At 30.9% G+C, this 22795-nt stretch overlaps 1 protein-coding gene across 3 annotated transcripts; it reads right to left on the reverse strand.

The window, feature by feature from the left end:
• Positions 1-3760: 3760 nt before the first annotated feature.
• Positions 3761-10871, reverse strand: LOC114383320 (ATP-dependent zinc metalloprotease FTSH 4, mitochondrial-like). 3 transcript variants are annotated; one of them, XM_028342969.1, is made up of 7 exons: positions 10744-10871; positions 9972-10044; positions 9369-9632; positions 8102-8338; positions 7876-8000; positions 6589-7065; positions 3761-4975 (listed from the first exon to the last, which is right to left on the reverse strand). In XM_028342969.1, exons 1-7 carry the CDS (start codon positions 10768-10770, stop codon positions 4037-4039), a joined length of 2142 nt encoding a protein of 713 aa, XP_028198770.1. In that variant the 5' UTR covers positions 10771-10871; the 3' UTR covers positions 3761-4036. The 3 variants fall into 3 exon arrangements, with proteins under 3 accessions (XP_028198770.1, XP_028198772.1, XP_028198771.1); XM_028342971.1 differs by lacking the exon at positions 10744-10871 and adding an exon at positions 8852-8991 and having other exon boundaries at positions 9369-9580; XM_028342970.1 differs by lacking the exon at positions 9369-9632.
• Positions 10872-22795: the final 11924 nt, after the last annotated feature.

A 22795-nucleotide genomic window follows, 5' to 3' on the forward strand; every position in this document is an offset into this window, starting at 1 on the left:
TTTGTCTTATTTTAAAATTTAGAGGTGCAATTTTGCTTTCCGAACTTTTATGTTTCTATTCTTTGAATTAAAAAAAATGATAAGTATGATGTTGGAGTAGTTTGTAATTAAATGACAGAAGAAAAATATTTTATACTGTGAATGTATAGTTTTTTTAATTAATTAATCTGCTAGAACTTTTAATTAAAAGTATATTGCTTGTTTTGGTTTGAACGGCAATTAAAACAAAAATATATTGCTGATTTTTAAGGCAGGAAGTGTACCCAAAAACACTATTCAGCATCGACACTATTCAAAAAAATATTTTTTTTAGTTGACCTCCAATCTTATTTTATTTTTTAATAAATTGTATAATTTTAACTTGTTGATTAAGATGATGTATATTATTAAAGGTTATAAATCTAACTATGGATAAATTGTTCAAGTAATCAATAGAATATATAGTAGATTAAAAAAAATTAATTGTCTTTGTACGATTACTCGTGTGACAAGTGAATATAAATAAGCGTAACATAATTAAATATAATTTTATATTTTCAATTAGAAAATGATATTTTTATATAAAAAAAATAAATACCATTATTTACATTAAATTTAAATATAGACATATGAGAGTATTTAATACAAAAAAAAATCAATGATTATAAAAAAAATAATCATTCCAATAGATTTGTTCAAATATAATTACATGTACTTTAAAAAATATATAAATATAGATTAACACAATATAAATAAAAATAATAATACTTTAAAAATTATAATTTTATATGCTTTCAAACTAAAAAAAGAATAATGATATTTTGATAAAAAAAATATCACTCGCATAAAATTTGTATATATTAAATTTAAATATAAATATCCAAGAGTCTTTTGAAATAAAAAAATATTGATACAATAAAAAATTATTAGTGCAATATAAATATTATATATAATTTTTAAAAAATTAATATAATTTTTTTTTATTTTCAAATGAAATAAAAATAAAAGATACTTTTGTAACGACCTTGAATGTCATTACATGCAATACTAAGACTTTAACACAAAGATTTTTTACTCATAAAACTCTTGAATTAATTTAATTAACGAAATATGTATAAATTTTTTTCATGAATACAAACATGTCATATAAACATTACCCGAAAAAAATCCTTAAATTATAAAACATAATTGTATATGTGTCCTAAGACACTACATCATCAAAGCAGCATAAACAAGTCCCCAAACAAATCCAAAGTGTCTCGTTAAGGAAATGAATACAATATAGATTCAAAATCATATCTAAATCCTAAATTGATCCTCACTAAGATAAAGTATAAATAAATGACTTCAGAGTTGCATTTTGTCCATGACCCTAGCACCAAGTCCACCTCAACCCTTAGTGACACATTCCTAAAAAAGTTACATCATAATTTGCTCCTATGTCAAATGACATGATCATCACAATTCAATAGAAAAATGCAAGGATAGGTCATTTTAATAGAAACATCATATAATTGAAAACATCTCACAAGATCACCATTTCAAAAGAGATATAGAAAATTCTTCACATTTTCGATAACAATGTAGTTGTACAACTCATCAAGTAACACATCATTCTTAAGTTACAATTATCAATGCACATGTCTAACTATTATGCGATATCATGTTGAATCTTTACTCCCAAAAGATTTTACCTTTTGAGCGATTAACCCAAGTAGATCCCTTAACATAGTTGTATTCTATAATCTGACCATTTGAGAAGACTCAAATTAATTTTATGGGGGATGTGATTTTATCGAAAATGGATGAGCACGGGTAGTCATTCATCAATGCATGTTTGTCATGATCATACATGATATCACATTCAACATATCATCAATTTATTATTCACATATTGTTCAATTCATCATCGATTCATCATTCATATCATTCTAACAAAACATAATTTCTAACATAGTTCATCTAAACATCATGAGACTTTTCACACCACAAGTTTCCATAATCAAACACCAATCATATGGATATGAATTACATGAGAACAACAAGATATGTCAACTCCATTCATCCCATTTAAGGTTTACAAGCACTTCAAGAAGCATTTAATATTGAAATTCAAATGATATATGCAAAGAAAACTTGACAAACAACCTCATTTAAGCGTGACTTACCTTATGCTTAAGCGTGATCTTTATTGTCTTGCTTAAGCTCACCTTGTGTGGCGCTTAAGCACATACTTACAATAGCTAATTCTTGTCTCGCTTGAACGCACCCTAGTGGCACTTAAGCACATACTTTTAGTAGCTAACTCCCCTATCTCGCTTAAGCGCACCCTGAATGGCGCTTAAGCGCGATAAATCTGCAAGCCTATGTGATTTCTCTTAAATCTCCTCTAATGGATCTTATATTGAATTTTAACTCAAATATTTCATTTTCAAACATGGACATCGAATCAACACACATTAAAGGAACCAAAAACAACGATTCAACACACATAAAACATAAGATTAAAGATGGTTTAAACTTCCCTTACCTATCAAACTCAATGAGTTAGCTTTGAGATGAAGAAAAAGAATAAAGGGGAAGACTTTGGATCCAAGATGAAAGTTTTTTTCACTTCTATAGTAGTTCTACATCATCCACACCCCCAAACCCCAAAACCAACAAAAAAAAAACATATTAAAACCTTGAAGATAAACACTTTTTGGAAGTTTTGAAAAGTGTTCATGGAGGAAAACGAAAATGAACTCAAAGGGAAGAAGAATGAGATATTACCTCACCTAGGAATAGTCACCAACCACTATAAGGAGAAAAAAAATCTCTTTTTTTTTTCAATCACCAAACTCAGTTTTTCCAATGATAGTTCCTTGAAGAAGAGGAAGTGAGCGTAATGAATGGTTTCTTTTGAGACAAAGTTTGTGAAATAGAGGTTTCATGAGAGGTTTTTGACAATCTAGCTTTGATGTGAACCTTAGTAGGAGCGGATCATTGGATACAGGCTACAGAGATTTGGATGATGCCACTTCCAGTGAAGGAAGATAAGTCAGGATAGACGCCACAAGGATTACCTTGATAAGTTTGAGATTGGTTCAACAAGGAACTCAGAGAGAAACTCTCACCAAATTTTATCAAAATGCCAAAAGTTTTTTTTTCTTATTCAAAACAAAAACCAATACTTATAGTGTATCTGAACAAAAAGATAAAAATAGACATGAGTCTTCTAAATAGTTTGGGCCAAAATTACAATAAATAAAAATTATAACTAAAAAACATATTTAACTTGGGCCTTCAAATTAATCTGGGCCTTCAGCAACAATTAATAGTCTTGATAGTGTTTCTGCCTCTGGACCTTCATCCTTCTCCACTCGAGGGCTTTATCTTGATTGAGTCTTCTCTTAATTCTTGAATCTTGATCATGATTATTCTTGAATCTTGAATCTTGATCTTGATTATTCTTGAATCTTGAATCTTGAAACTTGTTTCTTGAATCTTTGCTTGAACCTTTGTTTAACTCTTGATTCTTTGACATCATCAAAATAACCTTGGAAGACATTGCTTCCAAACAAGCCTTACAATTTCTTGGCATTTTACAAAATTCAAACTAATACTCGATTTTTAGCTTTAGGAAAGTAGATCATTTAAAGATAAGAAGTAGTGGCACAGCAACTTTTTATTTAATTTGTTTGATAGTTAAAAGTAATAATTGACTTTACAGGGCATTTCAGAAAAGGGGAATTAGTAGTTACCACGGATAAGAAAAAAAGAAACAATAGAGGAAATTGAATTGAACAAGGTAATTTGCTATAATTTATAGTTAGAAAAAGATCGAGTGAGAGTACCAGATTGAGTTGGGGGAAAACTGATAATCTCTTAATTTATCATTGTACACTACAAACAATGAGAAAAAAAAATGTATATACTTTAATGTAAACTAGACTCCGAGGTGCATGAGTTGAGTTCCTCCAAGTGAGAAAACCTGAAAAAAAAAATGCCATAAGCTCATCTCAATCTGGCAGTACAAAGTTATGTTTGCTACACGTCTCCAGCATATCTTGTCCTGCTAAGATCCCACTGGAGCACTTTTAGCCTTGGCAGCAGCAGCAGTAGCTGTAGCTGCGGCTGTGGTGGCGGCGGCAGCTGCTGCAGAAGCAGCAGCAGATGCCGGGTTGCTAGATGATGGAGGCACTGTGTTGGATTGTGAACTGTTCTGAGCTTCAAGTGTTTGGGGCTGCTGCTGCTGCATCTGAGATCTAACTTGGGCAAGCAATGCCTTTATCTGAGTTCCTGAAAGGGTTTCATGCTCCAGAAGGGCATTCGCAAGTGCATGAAGCTCCTTGTTGTGAGTGGTCAGAATAGTTTTTGCATTGTTGTAGGCCCTCTCCAGGAATTGCTTCACCTCTTTCTCAATAAGAAGCCTAGTCTCTGAGCTCATGCTCCTACCATCATCTTCGTAGTCGTGAGTGACTAGTCCAACTTCATTGCCCATGCCATACTCGGTAACCATCTCCCTTGCCAGACTAGTTGCTTTCTTGAGATCTGAGGATGCACCAGATGTGACTTTGTTCTCTCCGAAAATTAGCTCTTCAGCGACACGACCTCCCATGAGAACATCAAGCCTAGCAAGCATCTGTTTACGGGAAATGCTGGTCTCGTCCTTGTCAGGCAATTGAGTAACCATGCCAAGAGCCATTCCACGGGGAACTATAGTTGCCTTGTGAACAGGGAGGGCCCCATCAGTATGTATGGCCACAAGGGCATGGCCACCCTCGTGGAAAGCAGTCAACTTCCGTGACTCCTCAGATATGACAGCTGACTTGCGTTCACTTCCCATCCGGATCTTGTCTCTTGCATGCTCTAAATCAGCCATGCTCACAGCTTTAGCACCATCCATTGCCGCCTTGATAGCAGCAATGTTAATCAAGTTTGCAAGGTCAGCACCAGAGAACCCAGGTGTTACTCGGGCAATGATCATTAGATCAACATCATCAGCCTTCAGAACCTGTATTTGATTGGAAACAAAAATCCAGCATAACAAAAAGGTAACACTGATCAAGAAGCTCACACAATCATCTAAGATCATAGTTATACATTTAATGGATATAACAAATGCCATCTTACGTAAACTTCAAAGTAAATGGGGGTGAGCTCATACACAAAAGTATCCAATGGATAGCCAATCATAGCCCAAAGAAAGAAGCTTAAAACAGCAACATTTTGCACCGATATAATGAGAGCACTAACCATATAACTCTGAAAAAGGCGTCATATGCCATCCAATTCAATCTACCAAATAAGATACATTCTGTTAACCCAAAGAGACCAATTATTTGGAAAGCCTATTCAAGGAAATATAGGACTTAGTTTTAATAATTATAGCAGTTTAAAATACTGCAATGTTAGGACTTAGTTTTAATAACTGTCATTTGACAGTTTCTGTGTGTATTTGTGTGTGTTATTTGGGGGAGGGGGGACAGTTAACTAATGTATTTGGTAATTTTCTGGACAGAGATAACCTTGCTAGGAGTTTCTGAGCTTTGAGACAGCAAGAAATTGCTGTAATTTCTGTAATCTGGTGTGGTTTAAAGGGAACCTGTAGGTTTTAACAGTATTGTAGGGAGTCCTACAAGGGAGATCGGATGATATCTATGGGCTACTGAAGTTCAGTTAAATGATGTGGCAATCAGTCACTTAACTGCAGATCAAGACAGCGAGTTGTATTATTAGAGTCTTTTCTGGAATTTTCAAGGAGTTAGAAGGGTTGCCACCACATAGGAATTTAGTGCACTCAATTACCTTACAACCAAAGGCTGGATCAGTTAGTGTTCTTCCATATCAGTACCCTCATCACCACAAGATTGATATAGAGCAGTAAGTGTAGTCTATGCTAAAGGGTTATGATGTGGTGTTGGTAGTAGTTGATCAACTTTCTATATATGGTCACTTCATTCAATCATTCTCTTAAAACATCCATATACTGCACAAAGTGTGGCTGCCATATTTGTTAATCTAAAAGAAGTGATTCAGTACTTTAGTTTCATAGGGTTCCATAATCCATTGATGACCACAATACATTATTTGTCAGTAATTCTTGGAAGAAATTATTTCTATAGGGAAGAGTTTTAAAGAAAAGCAAGACACTTGGCATGGAAAAACAAAATGGTCAAACTGAAGTTGTAAACTGCAGCATGGAGAAGTTAATCTATCTTGTGTGTGAAATATATGATTTGATATGTTTTAATTACAGCAGTTTAGTATGTGATTATTTCCATTATTACTTATTATTTTGTAAAACCCCATTCATTATAAATAAGAGTATTTCGTGTGGTCTAAACAACACACAACAGTAAATAATTCTTACATTTTGCATAAGAACAATGGAAATTTTTGCTGAAGTATGTACTACTTCCCCTTTAAAGTTATGTAGGGAAGATGGGGGTGTTATGGGACAATTATGTTTGGTAGTATTCTGGACAGAGATAACCTCAGTAAGAGTTTCTTAATATGAAACAAAAGAAATTGCTGAAACTTCTGTAATTTGGTGTGATTTAATCTTATTTATATCCTTTTCAAATCAGTGTTCTATAACATTCTTAGCACGGCATAAAATAATACCTTTGACATGTGTGATTCCAAAATCTGCTGTCTTCCTTTTACATCAGGATTGGGAACAACAACATGGCGATCAAACCGCCCAGGTCTCACCAATGCGTTATCCAATGATTGTGGAAAATTAGTAGCGCCAATCACAATTATGCCCTCATTTTGCTTGAATCCATCTAGCTCAACCAGTAACTGATTTAACGTCATCTTCATGTACATTTGGTCCTTTGCATTTCGTTTTCCTCCAATAGCATCTATCTCATCAATGAATATTATAGCAGGTGCTCGCTTCCTTGCAGCAGAAAAAAGATCCCTCACCCTTCGTGCACCAACACCAACATACATCTCTTCAAATTCACTACCACTGCTGGAGAAGAATGGAACCCCAGCCTCTCCAGCAATAGCTCTTGCTAACATAGTTTTTCCAGTGCCAGGTGGACCAACAAGCAAAACTCCTTTTGGAAGCTTACCACCAAGACGAGTAAAGCGCTGTCACAAGGGAAAAAAAGTCATACAATTACAAAGATGATAAGGAAAAGTACAAGCCAGTATATGCAGTCAGGAAAGAAGCATATAAAATGTAACAAAAAAGTATGAAAGGGGATGTGACATCAAGAGGAATCAAACATAATTAAGGTACTGCTAATGAATAGCCCATTTAAGCAATTATCTTGGATATGCCACCCAGTTTTAGATTCTCATATGAAATTATCAGTTCACCACCACCAATGGAAGTAGTAACTAGTAAGCACATGTTAAACAACTGTGATTTTATTGATGTTTGGTAGGGGTATCATCCTGATGTAAAAACCAAAATCCAGTTACCCAATTTGCTCCAGCACAAACAGATTTGGTATGAAAGCTAAGGAACCAAGGTACCTACTGAATAGTGACACAGAAGCATCTATAAAAAAGCAACACATTAGAAGTGTGTGCATTATGTCCAAGTTATTTGAGTTTTAGAATTTAGGCAATTATCCAAAGAAAGAGATCCAACTTATTCACAAGTTTCTCTAATTTTTTACCCTTCAATTGATAATGACATATTCCATCTGCATCCCCAAGTCCACACAATTGCAGTTACATTACTTTAAGTGGCATCAAATCAACAATCACATGAAGTAATCAACAAGACCACAATAGCTCAGGACATGTATCAATGAATATAGGTTAAATTGATATGTTAAAAAGCTTATTATATCTACATATACCATACAAGTTTAAGTGCTCAAGCTAGGGTGCACAGTGCTAGAAATGTATGCAATGGGGAGAACATGAACTTATGCAAGAGATGTCTACCTTAGGATCTCGAAGGTAGTGAACAATTTCTTCCAGCTCTTCCTTTGCCTCATCGACACCTTTTACATCACTAAATTTTGTACTTGATTCCATGCTAGGTTGAACTTCTTCATTTATACCAAGTCCTGGGACATATGAAAAAACAAACCAAAGAACATGTCTGCTAAATTCAGATTCAATAATAAAAAAAAAAAGAATACAAACAGGTTATACTAACAAGGAATACCTTTACTAATTCCTTTATCTTCAATGAGTGCTCCTACACCAGAAATCATGAAAAAGGACACCACAATGAACCTAAATGTACGCCATAGCTGATCTTTTATATTCCCACCTTCTCTAGCCACCATATGGATTGGATTACTAGCAGTTCCAATAGTATTGTCTTTGGTTGATTTTCCCAAACTTCTTAAAGCAGAAAGACCACCTACAGTTTTTTCCTCTGTCACTGAATTGGACATGCCTGAAAATCCACATCACCTCTGGTCATAATTTATATTCTGAAAAATATGCTAAAGAATGTCCAAATGGCTGATGCAGTAAGATTAATATCACTTTTGAAACAAGTATTAGTTGATCATACTTGTCCTAGGACTACATAAAAGGTCAAAAGAGGTATCACATTCCTGATGCAAAATTTCATCACAGAGAAAAACAAGATTCTTTATTAATTTGAATATTTGATTAACAGTACAAGACCTTTTATTGAACTTCATAATCCCTGGAAAAGATTATAGACTAACAGTACAAACAGAAAATGGATTATCGGCACAAAGCAAATGAAAGTACAAAATAATTTACTACAATACAATTTTACACGAAGATTTATTTACTGGCTTGAGAGAAATAGATAAGTACAGAAAAATTAACCCACTAGTTCTATTATTTCAATAATATATCAATACCCTACTGATTTCCCTCACAATTAAAGTCATCAAGGAATTCTAGATAAATGAGAGAGGATATCAAAGTACACCTTTAAAAGAGTGTGCATGTGTCGGTGAGGGGGAAGAGGAGACTACACAGAATGCATTTAGAAGAGTCTTTAACATCAAATCCTAGCAGTCAGCAAATGAGGAGTTCCCACCGAAATGGAAATAAAGTCATGCCTTGGGACTGTTTCCTTAGTGCACAGGCAGGAAAAAATACTTACTTTTCACAGATTAGTAAGTAACCCAGCTTTCTAATCAAAATATTAACACAGTGTATGAAATCTGAAGTTAGGAAAACTACTGCTTGGCCAGTGAACTTTGGCAGAGACAAGTTGGCCAACTCTACACCCCTATGAAACATAATACCCCAGAAAGAAAGCAGAGGCAAGAGAACCAAATACGGTTGCTTGCTTAGCAAAAATCATTGAATAATGAATAAGATTAACAGGTCAATTAAATAATATTGACAAGAAATATAAATCAAACAGACCACATTACATGCATTGACAAATATAGGGTAATCAATCACAAAAAAATGAGCAGTTCAAGTCAAACAGCCACCTCTCCTTAATGTCTTCAGTAATTCACTTTCATCAAGCCTATCAACTTTCACCAATGCTTTTACATATTCAGATAGAGCTGAGGGACTATTGTGCAGAGATGGCTGGCTTTCAAATACTCTAATCACAGCCTCAGGATCATTCTGATGGTAAAGTTCTTTGAGATAAGCAACTTCAGTGGCTTCATCTGCATCACGTGCTCGACGAGCAATACTGCCAAGGTAGCTAGATTGAAATCTCTCTTGAGCACCCAAAAGTCTATTTCCTAAAGTATTTTTAAAAGTAAATGAAAAAAATAGAGCTAAGAGCCAAATGGGACATAATATCCAGGTACTATGAATTTGAACATATATTGAAAAGGAATAAAAAGAATAAGTTCACAAATAAACTGACCCACCCCCACCTCCCAAGAAGAAGAAAAAAAGGGACAAAAAATGAAAGAATTCCACAACACAACAAATTCTAGAATGTTAATTCCCAAAACAACATAATTATGAATAAATAAAGCTACATTCAGAAAAAAAAAAATCAGTTTCTTATATAAGCAAATAACATTAAGTAAACTATAAGAATAATGCATGGTCCAGGACGAAGGAATTTATACCTGCACGATCTCCAAGCTTATTGACAGAAAAATAGCTTGTAGCAAACACACTTTTAATCTGTCGTCTTGCAACCTGTAAAATTAAATTATAAAAGTAACTGAAAACATTAAAGAAATGTAAAATATAGATCAAATATGTCAACTAGGATTGTGCAAAATTAGCCACATAATCAATAATACATACAACAAGCTTAATGAACATAAGTCCATATTCTCATCCTTGCCTAGTGTCTTACACTCTGTTTCTATATGTTTTTTTTGGTGTACAATGGTGAGATTTAAACCGAGGATCTCATAAAAATGACCAAAACCTCCACCACTAACAAAACAATAAAAGAAGAACAATAATAAGTTAAAAAACAGCTGTTCAAAGATGACACTCGAACCATCCACAGGATCCTCATTCATAAGTCACAAAGCAAACAACTCCATACACAAAGGACCATATAACCCAACACAAGCTGAAATCCAATATGGATGCAATCTTCATTGCTCCTAAAAACTCTCAAAACACAGAGACAATAATTTGCTATACCCCCCAATAGCAGAAAGGTTTAAATTTTCTTATCCTGAATCAAAACCAGAAGAAACCCATTAGACCCATTATCCATTAAAGCAAAAAGAATCTAGAAAACGGATCAAAGAGAAAAGAGTATGAAAATCAATACGCCAATTCAATAAAAGGTCAAAATTAGGGTTTCGGGAACAATAAAAAAACAATGGAAAAATTGACAAAGGGCATGTGTTGATTGAGGAAGACGAATCAACTTACCTGCGATACCCAAAGCCGCAAAGCCATGCTCACGAGATCGAGCTATCTCAACTGAATTACGAAATCGTTGCAAATGTGGCAACTTAATGTACCTTCTTAAGGTTGAGGTGTTTGTTGGGAATAATAAAATTGTCTAATAAACTGATAATTGATGTATATAAAAATTGTGGAATAAACTGATAATGATAATTGTTTTTATTCTCCTGTAATGTTAAATATATATAATGATTTTGTGACAAAACAATATAATGAAAAATAAGTAAAAGGACTATATAGAAAATGAAAAAGTAAACTTATTAAAAATAGGAGATTAAATAATAAAAAAATCTTAAGATTTTTATAGATTGTTAGAAACATGGTTTCTGTAAAACAAAAAACAAAAAAAAAAACATGATGTTTTGTTTTAAGTGAGGGCCTAGTCTACATTTTGTCCAGGTTATTGCTATATTCATTTTCCTCTTTTTTTTGTTAAGTACACTTGTTTTTCTTTTTTCTTTTAAAAAATCAGATCAATTTTTCTCTTTCTCTCACACACTCTCTCTTTAATAGCAACAATCCATCATCCTTTCTTTCATCACTTTCCACATCTCTTTCACTCTCTTCATCCTCATTAGTTTCCAATTACTTTTCTCCCTTATTTTATTTTTTCCACTCATGCAATAATACTATTAAGGTCTCATTTTATATATGCAACAATATATTATTAGATCTTAAATTTGTCAATGTTGTTGTAGGGGAGTGCCTCTTAGAGTTGTTTAAATTGAATGTCCAATACCAATTATATCTTGTCTCCACTTCAATTGCTTAACTACTGTATAATTTTTTCTTGGTATGGGGTTTTTAATGGTCGTGGTGTTTTGCTTGAATTTTTCGACAAATTTTTTTAACATTATGGGAAATACTTTTTGGAACACAAAAAAATATTCCAGAAGATACTTTTGAAAATACTATTCTATTTTTTAACCTTTAAGGACACAAAAAATAACATTCTGAAAATTCAGAATGTTAAAAATAAAATTGTATTATGGAAAGTTAAAAACAAAACATTGTTTCATAAAGTACATTCTAGAATAAGGTACACGTATCAACATTATGGGTATAAAAGGTGTATATGAGAATAAATTAAAAAAAACAAAAAGGAGTGTACTTAGCAAAATTAGAAATGGATGTAGCAGAAACTTTTTTCCTTAAGACCCACGCTCAAACTAATGAAGCGGGCCTAAAGCCCAAACGTATGATTTTGTGATTGGGTTGTTCGTGGCTAAAGGGATGGTGAATCATCCTATTTTCTTCTCTCTTTTTTTAATAATAAATCTTCATTTATTTTGTTCTGTTTGGTGGATGTTAAATACTGAAATTTGATTTGTATTGATTTTGGATGGAGACGAAATGAGGATCTATCTCTGCCTTTGATTGCATGTTTACTTTTTCTTTCTTCGCCTACTGCTATTATTCTTTACACTTTCAGAAACTATTTCATGGCAACCATTGCTAACAAAAGAAATAATCAGTTCAGCAAATTATTTAAAAAAGATCAGATATTTTTAAAATTTAAAATTTTTCAAAAAAATTCAATATAGTAGTTAATATTATTAAATGATGGTTATTTAAAATTTTAAAATATAAAATTACAAAAATCAAATAACCAATGCTTGATAACTTTAGGGATAAAATGGAACTTTTATAATTTAAAATTAAATTATTCGTTGTTTATTATTTCAATGAGTAATTTAGTATATTATTATTTTTTAATTTAATTCCAAACTAGTAAATAACTTAAGCATAATGTGAATATTGATAAATACATCTCAAACTAATAACAAATATATATATATATATATATATATATATATATATATATATATATATATATTTAAAATATATTAAGAATGCAAATTTAATTAAAAAAATACTAGTAGTTAAAAATTACAAGTTAAAAAAAAATTATTATTTTTAATTAATTTAGTTAATATATATTTATATACTTTTGAAAAATTAGTCTCCTACTATTCAACTATATCAGTTGAACTAGTCGAGTAGGTTTTCTTCCCCCTATAAAATGAATGGTAAGAACTGAGAAGTCACAGCAAGAATATTTCTTTCCCCTTGTCTCACTTTTTATTTTACGAAAAATCCAGAAATTTGTCTTATTTTAAAATTTAGAGGTGCAATTTTACTTTCCGAACTTTTATGTTTATATTCTTTGAATTAAAAAAAATGATAAGTATGATGTTGGAGTAGTTTGTAATTAAATGACAGAAGAAAAATATTTTACTGTGAATGTATAGTTTTTTTAATTAATTAATCTGCTTGAACTTTTAATTAAAAGTATATTGATTGTTTTGGTTTGAACGGCAATTAAAACAAAATGGCTGACATAATATATTGCTGATTTTTAAGGCAGGAAGTGTACCCAAAAACACTATTCAGTATCGACACTATTCAAAAAAGTATTTTTTTTAGTTGACCTCCAATCTAACTTTATTTTTCTAATTAATTGTATAATTTTAACTTGTTAGATTAAGATGATGTATATTATTAAAGGTTATAAATCTAACTTATTAATTATGGATAAATTGTTCAAGTAATCAATAGAATATATAATTACTCGTATGAACAAGTGAATATAAATAAGCGTAACATAATTAAAATATATGATAGATTAAAAAATATAATTTTATATTTTGAATTAGAAAATGATATTTTTATATAAAAAAATTTAAACACCATTCATATAAAATTTATTTACATTTAATTTAAATATAGACATATGAGAGTCTTTTAATACAAAAAAACAAATGATTATAAAAAAAATAATCATTCCAATAGATTTATTCAAATATAATTACATGTACTTTTAAAAAAATATAAATATGCATTAACACATTTTAATAGGAAAGATAATACTTTAAAAATTATAATTTTATATACTTTTGAACTAAAAAAATGAATAATGATGTTTTGATAAAAAAAATGCATCACTAGCATAAAATTTGTATATATTAAATTTAAATATAAATATCCAAAAGTCTTTTGAAATAAAAAACATTAATAACATAAAAAAAATTATTAGTGCAATACAAATATTATATATAATTTTTTCAAAATCAATATAATTTTTTATATTTTCAAATGAAATAAAAATAAAAGATACTTTTGTAACGACCTTGAATGTCATTACATGCAAGACTTTAACACAAAGATTTTGTTACTCATAAAACTCTTGAATTAATTTAATTAATGAAATATGTATAAATTTTTTTCATGAATACAAACATGTCATATAAATATTACCCGAAAAACGTCCTTAAATCATAAAACATAAATATATATGTGTCCTAAGACACTACATCATCAAAGCAGCATAAACAAGTCTCCAAACAAATCCAAAGTGTCTCATTAAGAAAATGAATACAATATAGATTCAAAATCATATCTAAATCCTAAATTGGTCCTCACTAAGAAAAAACATAAATAAATGACTTAAGAGTTGGATTTTGCCCTTGAGCCCACCACCACATCCACCTCAACCCTTAGTGACATGTTCCTAAAAAATTACATCATAATTTGCTCCTATGTCAAATGACATGATCATCACAATTCAATAGAAAAATGCAAGGATAAGGTCATTCTAAAAGAAACATCATATAATTGAAAACATCTCAAAAGATCATCCTTTCAAAATGAAAATTCTTCACATTTTCGACAACAATGTAGTTGTACAACTCATCAAGTAACACATCATTTTCAAGTTACAATTATCAATACACATGTCTAACTATTATGCGATATCATGTTGACTCTTTACTCCAGAAGATTTCACCTATTGAGCGATTAACCCAAGTAGATCTCTTAACATAGTTGTATTCTACGATCTAACCATTTGAGAAGACTCAAATTAATTTTATGGAGGATGTGATTTTATCGAAAATGGATGAGCACAGGTAGTCATTCATCAATGCATGTTTGTCATGATCATACATGATATCACATTCAACATATCATCAATTCATTATTCGCATATTGTTCAATTCATCATCGATTCATCATTCATATCATTCTAACAAAACATAATTTGTAACATAGTTCATCTAAACATTATGAGACTTTTCACCCCACAAGTTTCCATAACCAAACACCAATCATATGGATATGAATTACATGAGAATAACAAGATATGTCAACACCATTCATCCCATTTAAGGTTTACAAGCACTTCAATAAGCATTTAAGATTGAAATTCAAATGATATGTGCAAAGAAAACTTGAAAGACAACCTCATTTAAACATGACTTACCCTACGCTTAAGCGTGATCTTTATTGTCTCGCTTAAGCTCACCCTGTGTGGTGCTTAAGAACATACTCACAATAGCTAACTCTTGTCTCGCTTGAATGCACCCTGGTGGCATTTAAGCACCGACTTATAGTAGCTAACTCCCATGTCTCGCTTATGCCCACCCCGAATGGCGCTTAAGTGCAATAGATTTGCAAGCCTATGTCATTTCTCTCAAATCTCCTCTAATGGATCTTATATTGAATTTCAACTCAAATATTTCATTTTCAAACATGGACATTGAATCAACACACATAAAACATAAGATTAAAGATGGTTTAAGTTTCCCTTAGCTATGAAACTCAATAAGTTAGCTTTGAGATGAAGAAAAAGAATAAAAGGGAAGACTTTGGATCCAAGATGAAAGCTTTTTTCACTTCTTCAGTAGTTCTACATCATCCACACCCCAAACCTCGAAACCAACAAAAAAAACATACTAAAACCTTGAAGATAAACACTTTTTGGAGGTTTTGAAAAGTGTTCATGGAGGAAAACGAAAATGAACTGAAAGAGAAGAAGAATGAGATATTACCTCACCTAGGAATAGTCAACGACCACTATAAGAAGAAGAAAAAAACTTTTTTTTTCAATCACCAAACTTAGTTTTTATGATGGTAGTTTCTTGAAGAAGAGGAAGTGAGTGTAATGAATGGTTTCTTTTGAGACAAAGTTTGTAAAATAGAGGTTTCATGAAAGGTTTTTGACTCTTTAGCTTTCTCTTTTTATACCTTTGTTTCTACTAAACACACCTACCTCTCTCATAAATCGAAATCTCATCCCTCTAAGTCCAAACACACCAAAAACTCACTAATACTCATAAAACACATACTCAACATCACTAACTCATTAATTAATTCATTCATTCAAACACTTACTTATATTTAGTTAAATCACTTGAATAATCAATTAATAAAGCACAACATTACAACTTTGATATAAAAAGAAATTCAAACATCATACATTAAAAATATTGTGTTTCGGCATTTGCATAGGAGAGAAAATTAGAACCTGACTTACCATCATGGCTTTCTCTATTTAAAAGAAGGAAAGGAAAATTAACATGAAATTCAGACAAATAATTGATGTTAGGTTTAGCATTGCCTCAACGTTAAATTTAAAATAAAAATCAATGTTATTGTTATGTAGACTTTAGGGTATTTCTAGTACCCATTTTCGTGTCTTTAATAAAAGTTATTTTATTGGCTGATAAACAAAAATAAATTCTACTATGCATGTTAAAAAAGGAATGGTAAGATTGCAGGGAAAAAAAGAGAATGAATACAAATTTGAATCCAAAAGAAGAACGAAATCGAATACAAAAAAGGAAAGAAAAGGGGAAAAAATACTAACATACTCATGTTGGTTTCCATATAATTAACACTGCCCGGGTTGCTTTGATTTCCATTTCCCATAATGATACTGAGCCACATAGCCACACAACATCCACAAAGAATCAATTATCATTGATACCATATCTAGGCATAAATCATGCCTAAAAACAATTAGTTACAAATTTGAATCCAGAAAAGAAAAGGAAAAAAATCAAATACAAAAAATATTTTGACATCCTTAAATTGTGAAATAACTAATTTGAAATAAAATACAATGAATATCTTTATAACACCTACCTTATTTGATTTTATAGTATCTTTCATTTGTGTCCTGTAAAAAAATCATCTTCAAAAATCAAAATTTAGCAACCAAGTTCAAGCCTAAAAAAATGATAAAAGTATGAAATATATATCATGGTTAAGAGTATATTATCATGTTAGGTTGACATTATTGTATATTTCATTTGTATCTTGTCTTCATGATACATGTTTTGTTTCCATACATATTGAAAAAGAGTATGAAATATATATAAGCATACTCAAGTATTAAGCAATGGATGTGCACATTCATAACCGATGACTTTGCACTTTTGTAAAAGGCTAATCAAAAGAAGAAAAATTAACTTCCAATAAAATAGCACATTCAACTTTGAGAGGAAAAAGGGAAAAAATATGCTTATTGTTATATTAAAGTCACATTGTAAATTTGAGAACATATTAATGGAAAAAAGTAATGATAGAAAATGGAAGAAGATTGTACCAATGCGGGAAAAAAATTGAAGACTTCACTATCATAAAAATAAACAACCATTTTAATTTTTAAGTTTCACTAAGACAATTCATCGAGTACATCCAATGTGTGATTAAGAGGAGTAATTTGATATCATAGAATCATACTTAGTGTGAATAAAGAAAGGATTATGTGGAAGATGAAGAAGTAAAGAATACAATTGGAAGTGAAACAATTATTCTATTGCATGCTTTGTGGAAAACCAAGAATCTCTTCCAATGCCCAATGAAAGATGATAAATCTCATATTTTTCATGAATGAATGATAATGACTAATTATGAGTATATTTTAGGGTTAAATAATAGAGGAATTTGTAATGGATTTATGAAGCTTAGTGAGCAAAATAAAGCTCAGAAATACAAGAATAATTAAGGAAAACAAGCTAATTGAGGAAAGAATGATTAATTGAGGAAAGAAAGGCTAATTAAGGAAAACAAGCTAATTGAGGAAAGAATGACTAATTAAGGAAAGAAGACTAATTAAAGAAAGCGAGAAAGTAGAATAATTAAGGAAATCAGACTAATTCAGAAGTCCACTAATCTGCACTTATAAAAGAAGAAAAGAGAAGAAGGACAATACACACAAAAATTCCAACAGAATACAATTTTTTATAGAAGGCAAAGGCTAGAAGAAGAAGAAGCAAGCAAGCAATGTGAGTCATTCCTTCCCTCCATTCTCTTTCTTATCTTTTCCCCCTTTACTAAATACTTCCCTCTTGTAATGGTAAAATCTTCATGACAATGAAAGACTAAACCCCCTCTGTTGGGAACTTGACAGCCAATTACTCTTGATGTAATTTTTCTTCCTATCTATTTATGAATATTACTTTTGCATTATCCTTTCTTATGCTTAATGTTATTGTTTGTGGCTTGATCACCCTTTTGCATGGTAAGTTTTAGGGGTAGCGTTGAAAAATATTATTTTCTAATAGAAATAGAAAATGGTATCTAAATAAAGTCATCACTAGGGATAAGTTGATCATATTTATTTAGCCTGTTATACATCTATATTCTTAATGCAATTTACAATTTTAGCTATAAAAAGAGATTTGAGGAGAGAAAATAGATAAATTATGCTCTTTTGTGTGGGGGACCAAAGTTAAAGTATACTAGAGATGTAGGTGTAAATTACATCAAGGAGTAGCTCTGGTAGGCTAAGTTCTCAACATTCTCATCTTCTGAATTTCCTTCTACAATATTATTGGATTTTCTCATCTTTTTGTCTTTAATTAATTAATTTAAATTCATGTTTAATTCTTTTTCTTGTTTGATTTAATTTTCAGCAATTTAATTTACTGTTTTTTACTACCTTTTCCAAATCATTTTTCTTAATTAAATATTTATCTACCTAAGTACAAACAAAGTTCATGTGAATACGATACTCGGACTTCCGTTTTAACTTTACTACTTGGAATGCATTGGTGCACTTTTCAATCCATTAACAATGAATGAGTGCAAATGGAAGAGAGAAAAATGGAGAAAATGTAAAAGTGAAAGAGAGAAAGATGAAGAAAGGTAAAAGTGATTAATATTGGGGTAATGCTCAAATGAGCAAAACTCACTCATTACATAAATACATTGTGCCTTATATAATTGATGCTAGTAACTAACTGATAACTAACTAAACTAATAACTAACTTGTAACTAACTAATGCTAGTAATCTATATCTCTAATACCCCTCGCCCCTACAAGTTGGAAAGTGTTGAAAACACTTCCAATTTGGAGAAGATAATACATTTAATTAAAAGGAAATGGAAATAAACTATGAAAAATTTGAATATAGCTAAACATGTCAGAAATACATCAGCCAAAATAGAAATTTGGAAACAAATCAAAATGTAGGTGCGGCCATGGTGCATAGCTTCTAGAAATCTTCGACTAACATCGATTTTCTCAATCTTCTTCCAAGAGTCCAAAGCAAGCATTAAAGCTTAACCATCAACAGTAAGGCCATTTGGCAGAATATCAAATCATCAATCCAAGAAACTATCAAAGCTTAACCACCAAGTAAAAATTATACCTCAAAGTTTAACCACTTGCCAGAAGCAACAAGGCTTAATCATCAAGAGCAAAAGTCAAAACAATGCTTAACCACTCAAGACAGAATCAAAACAACAATCCAATGTTTAACCATCCATGGTAAAAGCTCAAACAATGCTTAATCACCATGGACAAAAGCTCACATCGACATAAAGGATCAACAAATAAAAGAACACAAAATATGTCTTCAATGAGGACTTTTCACAAACACTTTGTGAAGCAGCAGCAACCAAGGTTTAACCATCCATGGTAGAAACTAAAAACAATACTTAACTACCATGGAAAAAAGCAAACAAATGAACAATGCTTAATCACCACACATGACAAAAGCTATAATAATCAAAACAAGCCTAAAAGGCTGAAAATAATAAGCCAACACAGGCCAAATATCGACAAAATAATGAAAAGATTATTCACCAAACAATTGGTATGCACCTTTCTGAAATAGTGCAGAACTTCAAACAATAGTTAGTACCTTCAAAATTCGAAAGCATTTAATCAAACATCTTGTAGGTAAAAACTAGGTAGTGCCCTTGTTTGTCCCACATGCAAAATTCACATCTGCCTTGAGGCACAACAATATAATCTTCATAACATCAATGCTACCATAAGTTGTAGAAACTATCAAAGAGGTTCTATGCTTCAATCATGCTAAGATCATTCCTTTGTAGTTTCACTTCAATACCATTTGTAAGAACCAGCCAATGCCATCCACCTAATTCAACGACTTTCTTAACAACACCTAAAGAAAAGATGAAGTTGAATGAGATTTTGATTTCTCTAGACCACCTCATGTGCCTTCAATTGACAATTATAGGTGGAAACAATGGTGATTATCAAGTTTAAAAAATTAAAGAATTTTAATTTGTGTTTTGATTTTCTTGGGAAAGCAGATAATAAAAAGAATGAATGAAGCAACGAAAAAATGGAGATGAAAGAAAATGGAGAACCATGATAAATCTCTGAATGAAAAGGATGAACGAAGCAGCAGAAAAGATAAGTGCATCGAAGAAAAGAAAAATTGGAATGAATTCATAGCTCTGATACCATGATATATCTCATGTTTTCCATGAATGAATGAGTGCAAATGGAAGAGAAAGAAATGGAAAAAGATAAAACTGATTAATATTGGGGTAATGCTCAAATGAGTAAAACTCAATTTTTACATGAATACATTGCGTCTTATATAATTGATGTTAGTAACTAACTTGTAACTAACTATTAACCAATTGACAAGTGTACCAATTTGTAATAAGTAGTAAAATACTCAGAAGTCCGAGTGTCAAATCCACAGGAACTTTATTTGTACTTAGATTGATTCAAACCCAATTTAAAAATAATAGAAGAAGGAGAAGAGATAAAGATGTAGAAGAAAAGACAAATATTTAAAGATAAAAATAGAAAATAGAAAATATTTGAATTAAAAGATGATAGAGATAAAAGAAGATAAAAGATAAAGAAAGATAAGAAAAGAAAAATAAAACGATAAGATAAGATGAAATTTGAAGTAGAGAAAGTAAAACGAAAAAAATAAGAAAATTAAACAATGGCTTTTGTGTTAAGGGTCTGTTTAGAATAAAGATAATGTTGGGACCTAGCATGCCTAACTCTCCTTGATGCAATTTTAATGATTTTCTCTATTGAATGTTTTCCCAATTTCCACCTCACATATGCTAATATACTCAACCCGGATCCCTCAGGTTGAAGAGCCTAATTTATATATTCTCTCTCCCAAATCCCTTTGCAAAGACAGAATAATAAACAACATTAAGTAAAAAGATGCTATACAGAGGCACAACAAAATCACGCTATCCTTATAAATATAATGTTGAGATGTTCTTTCCCAGTTCTTTTAGACATTACCACTTCCTAATGAATAATTCCTAAAACAGATGCAAGGATGATCAAACCACACAATAACAATAAAAGCAAGAAAGAACAATAGAAACTAAAATTGCATTAATAGATAAGAAAAACAGTTACATTACAAGAGCTGTTGGCTATTAGGTTCCAACTGGGGGTTTAGCTTCTCATAGTCATGAGAGGCTTTACAATTCAAAGGCTAAGGGAGTGATAGATGACTAGTAACAAGGCAAAACAAAAGGGGAATGGCTAAGAAGAAGATTTCCCCTAAGGAAGAGGCTCGGGATATGGATTTATGCACTGCCTTTGCTTGACTCCCTTTTTATAACTGCTGATATTTTCTTTTCATATCTGCAAGTCATAGATAAGAAAAATATCAATTCATAGCATTTAAGTTAAAAGTAACTGCTAAATAAATATCTTTTAAAGATATTTTCAATATATTTTTATTATCAAAAATAGCTCATATTTAACAATTATCACTAACCAAACTAATAACTAACTTGTAACAAATTAAACTAGTAACTTAATCTGTATCTCTAATACAAGATGCAACTAAAGCTTGACACATGGTGTTTTTCACCTAAGATTAGGAGTGGGCTTTCAATGTTCTGATTGCTCATTGATAGCAACAAAAGAGAGAGATAAAAATTGTACTGATCTCGTAAAAATTGTACTAACTAATAGTAATAATAAAAACTAAGTTAAACATAATATATGATATAATAAACTAAATTAATCAACTAACTATTAATATTTATTCGTTCATTCTATGGTTGTACTCTTAATTTTAATATGGGTTTTGTACTTTTCTGTTATATTACTATTAATATTAATGTTTTCATTTTAATATGTAATTTCTAATATTTTTATTAATGTTTAATGAATATACTCTTAATTTTTTAAATATGTATCTTAAACTTATCTTATCTTATATTTCTAAGAATTGACGTATTATCATATCAAATAGGTATTACATCCGTGCATAATAGGTTTGTATCAAAGTTCATGCTTCAGGGATATTATTTTGGATAATGGACATGCATACAAAATCACTAGTTTATATACATAAACTTTAATAATTTATATATTTAAAAATAAATTAAAAAAATTATGTATTGATTGTGTAAAATATTTTACACAATTGTCCAATCATAACTCATCATATATTATAAGTTTGTTAATTTTTAAAAGAATTACCTTCAAGTAATTCAAATGATAATTTGTGATTTGATGACGGTGTAAAATCAATTTACACCGTTATAAATATTAAATTCTATAAAAGAAAATATAAAAATGTATAGGAATATCTTTGGTATTTAGTGTAAGTGAGTAATAATCAACTAGCGAACCCTATCAACTAAATTTAATTCAACTACATTTATATGTAAGTAGAGGTGGAAATAGGTCAGGCCAGACTTTGAAAGGACTGAGCCTAGTATACGATGAATCTTTGAGGCCTGAGCCTGACCTATAGCCTATCAAAGACTTTTATTTTGGCTCGGTCTGATCTTTTTAAAAGTCTAATCTAGCCTGATAGTCTTTTTAAAAGTCTTCTCCACAATAAATATTTAATATTTTATGGAATAGGAAGTAATAGGAAAGTTAAAAAAAAGGAAAGTCAATCAAAATAATGAGGAATATAAAAGGACACATAACTCACATCTAAATTGTAATTAAACTCCTTGATTATAG

This window comes from Glycine soja, chromosome 14 (genome assembly GCF_004193775.1).
Source record: "Glycine soja cultivar W05 chromosome 14, ASM419377v2, whole genome shotgun sequence".
NCBI lineage: Eukaryota > Viridiplantae > Streptophyta > Magnoliopsida > Fabales > Fabaceae > Glycine > Glycine soja.

Bases quoted from the DNA above. Each gene is read 5' to 3' on its own strand.
- LOC114383320 (XM_028342969.1), bottom strand. From the start codon at position 10,770: ATGGCTTTGCGGCTTTGGGTATCGCAG. The intron at 8,339-9,368 runs GTGGCTGTTTGA...GTGGATTTTCAG, and splicing joins ACTGAAGACATTAAGGAGAG to GCATGTCCAATTCAGTGACA. The intron at 4,976-6,588 runs GTATTATTTTAT...AATCAAATACAG, and splicing joins TGGAATCACACATGTCAAAG to GTTCTGAAGGCTGATGATGT.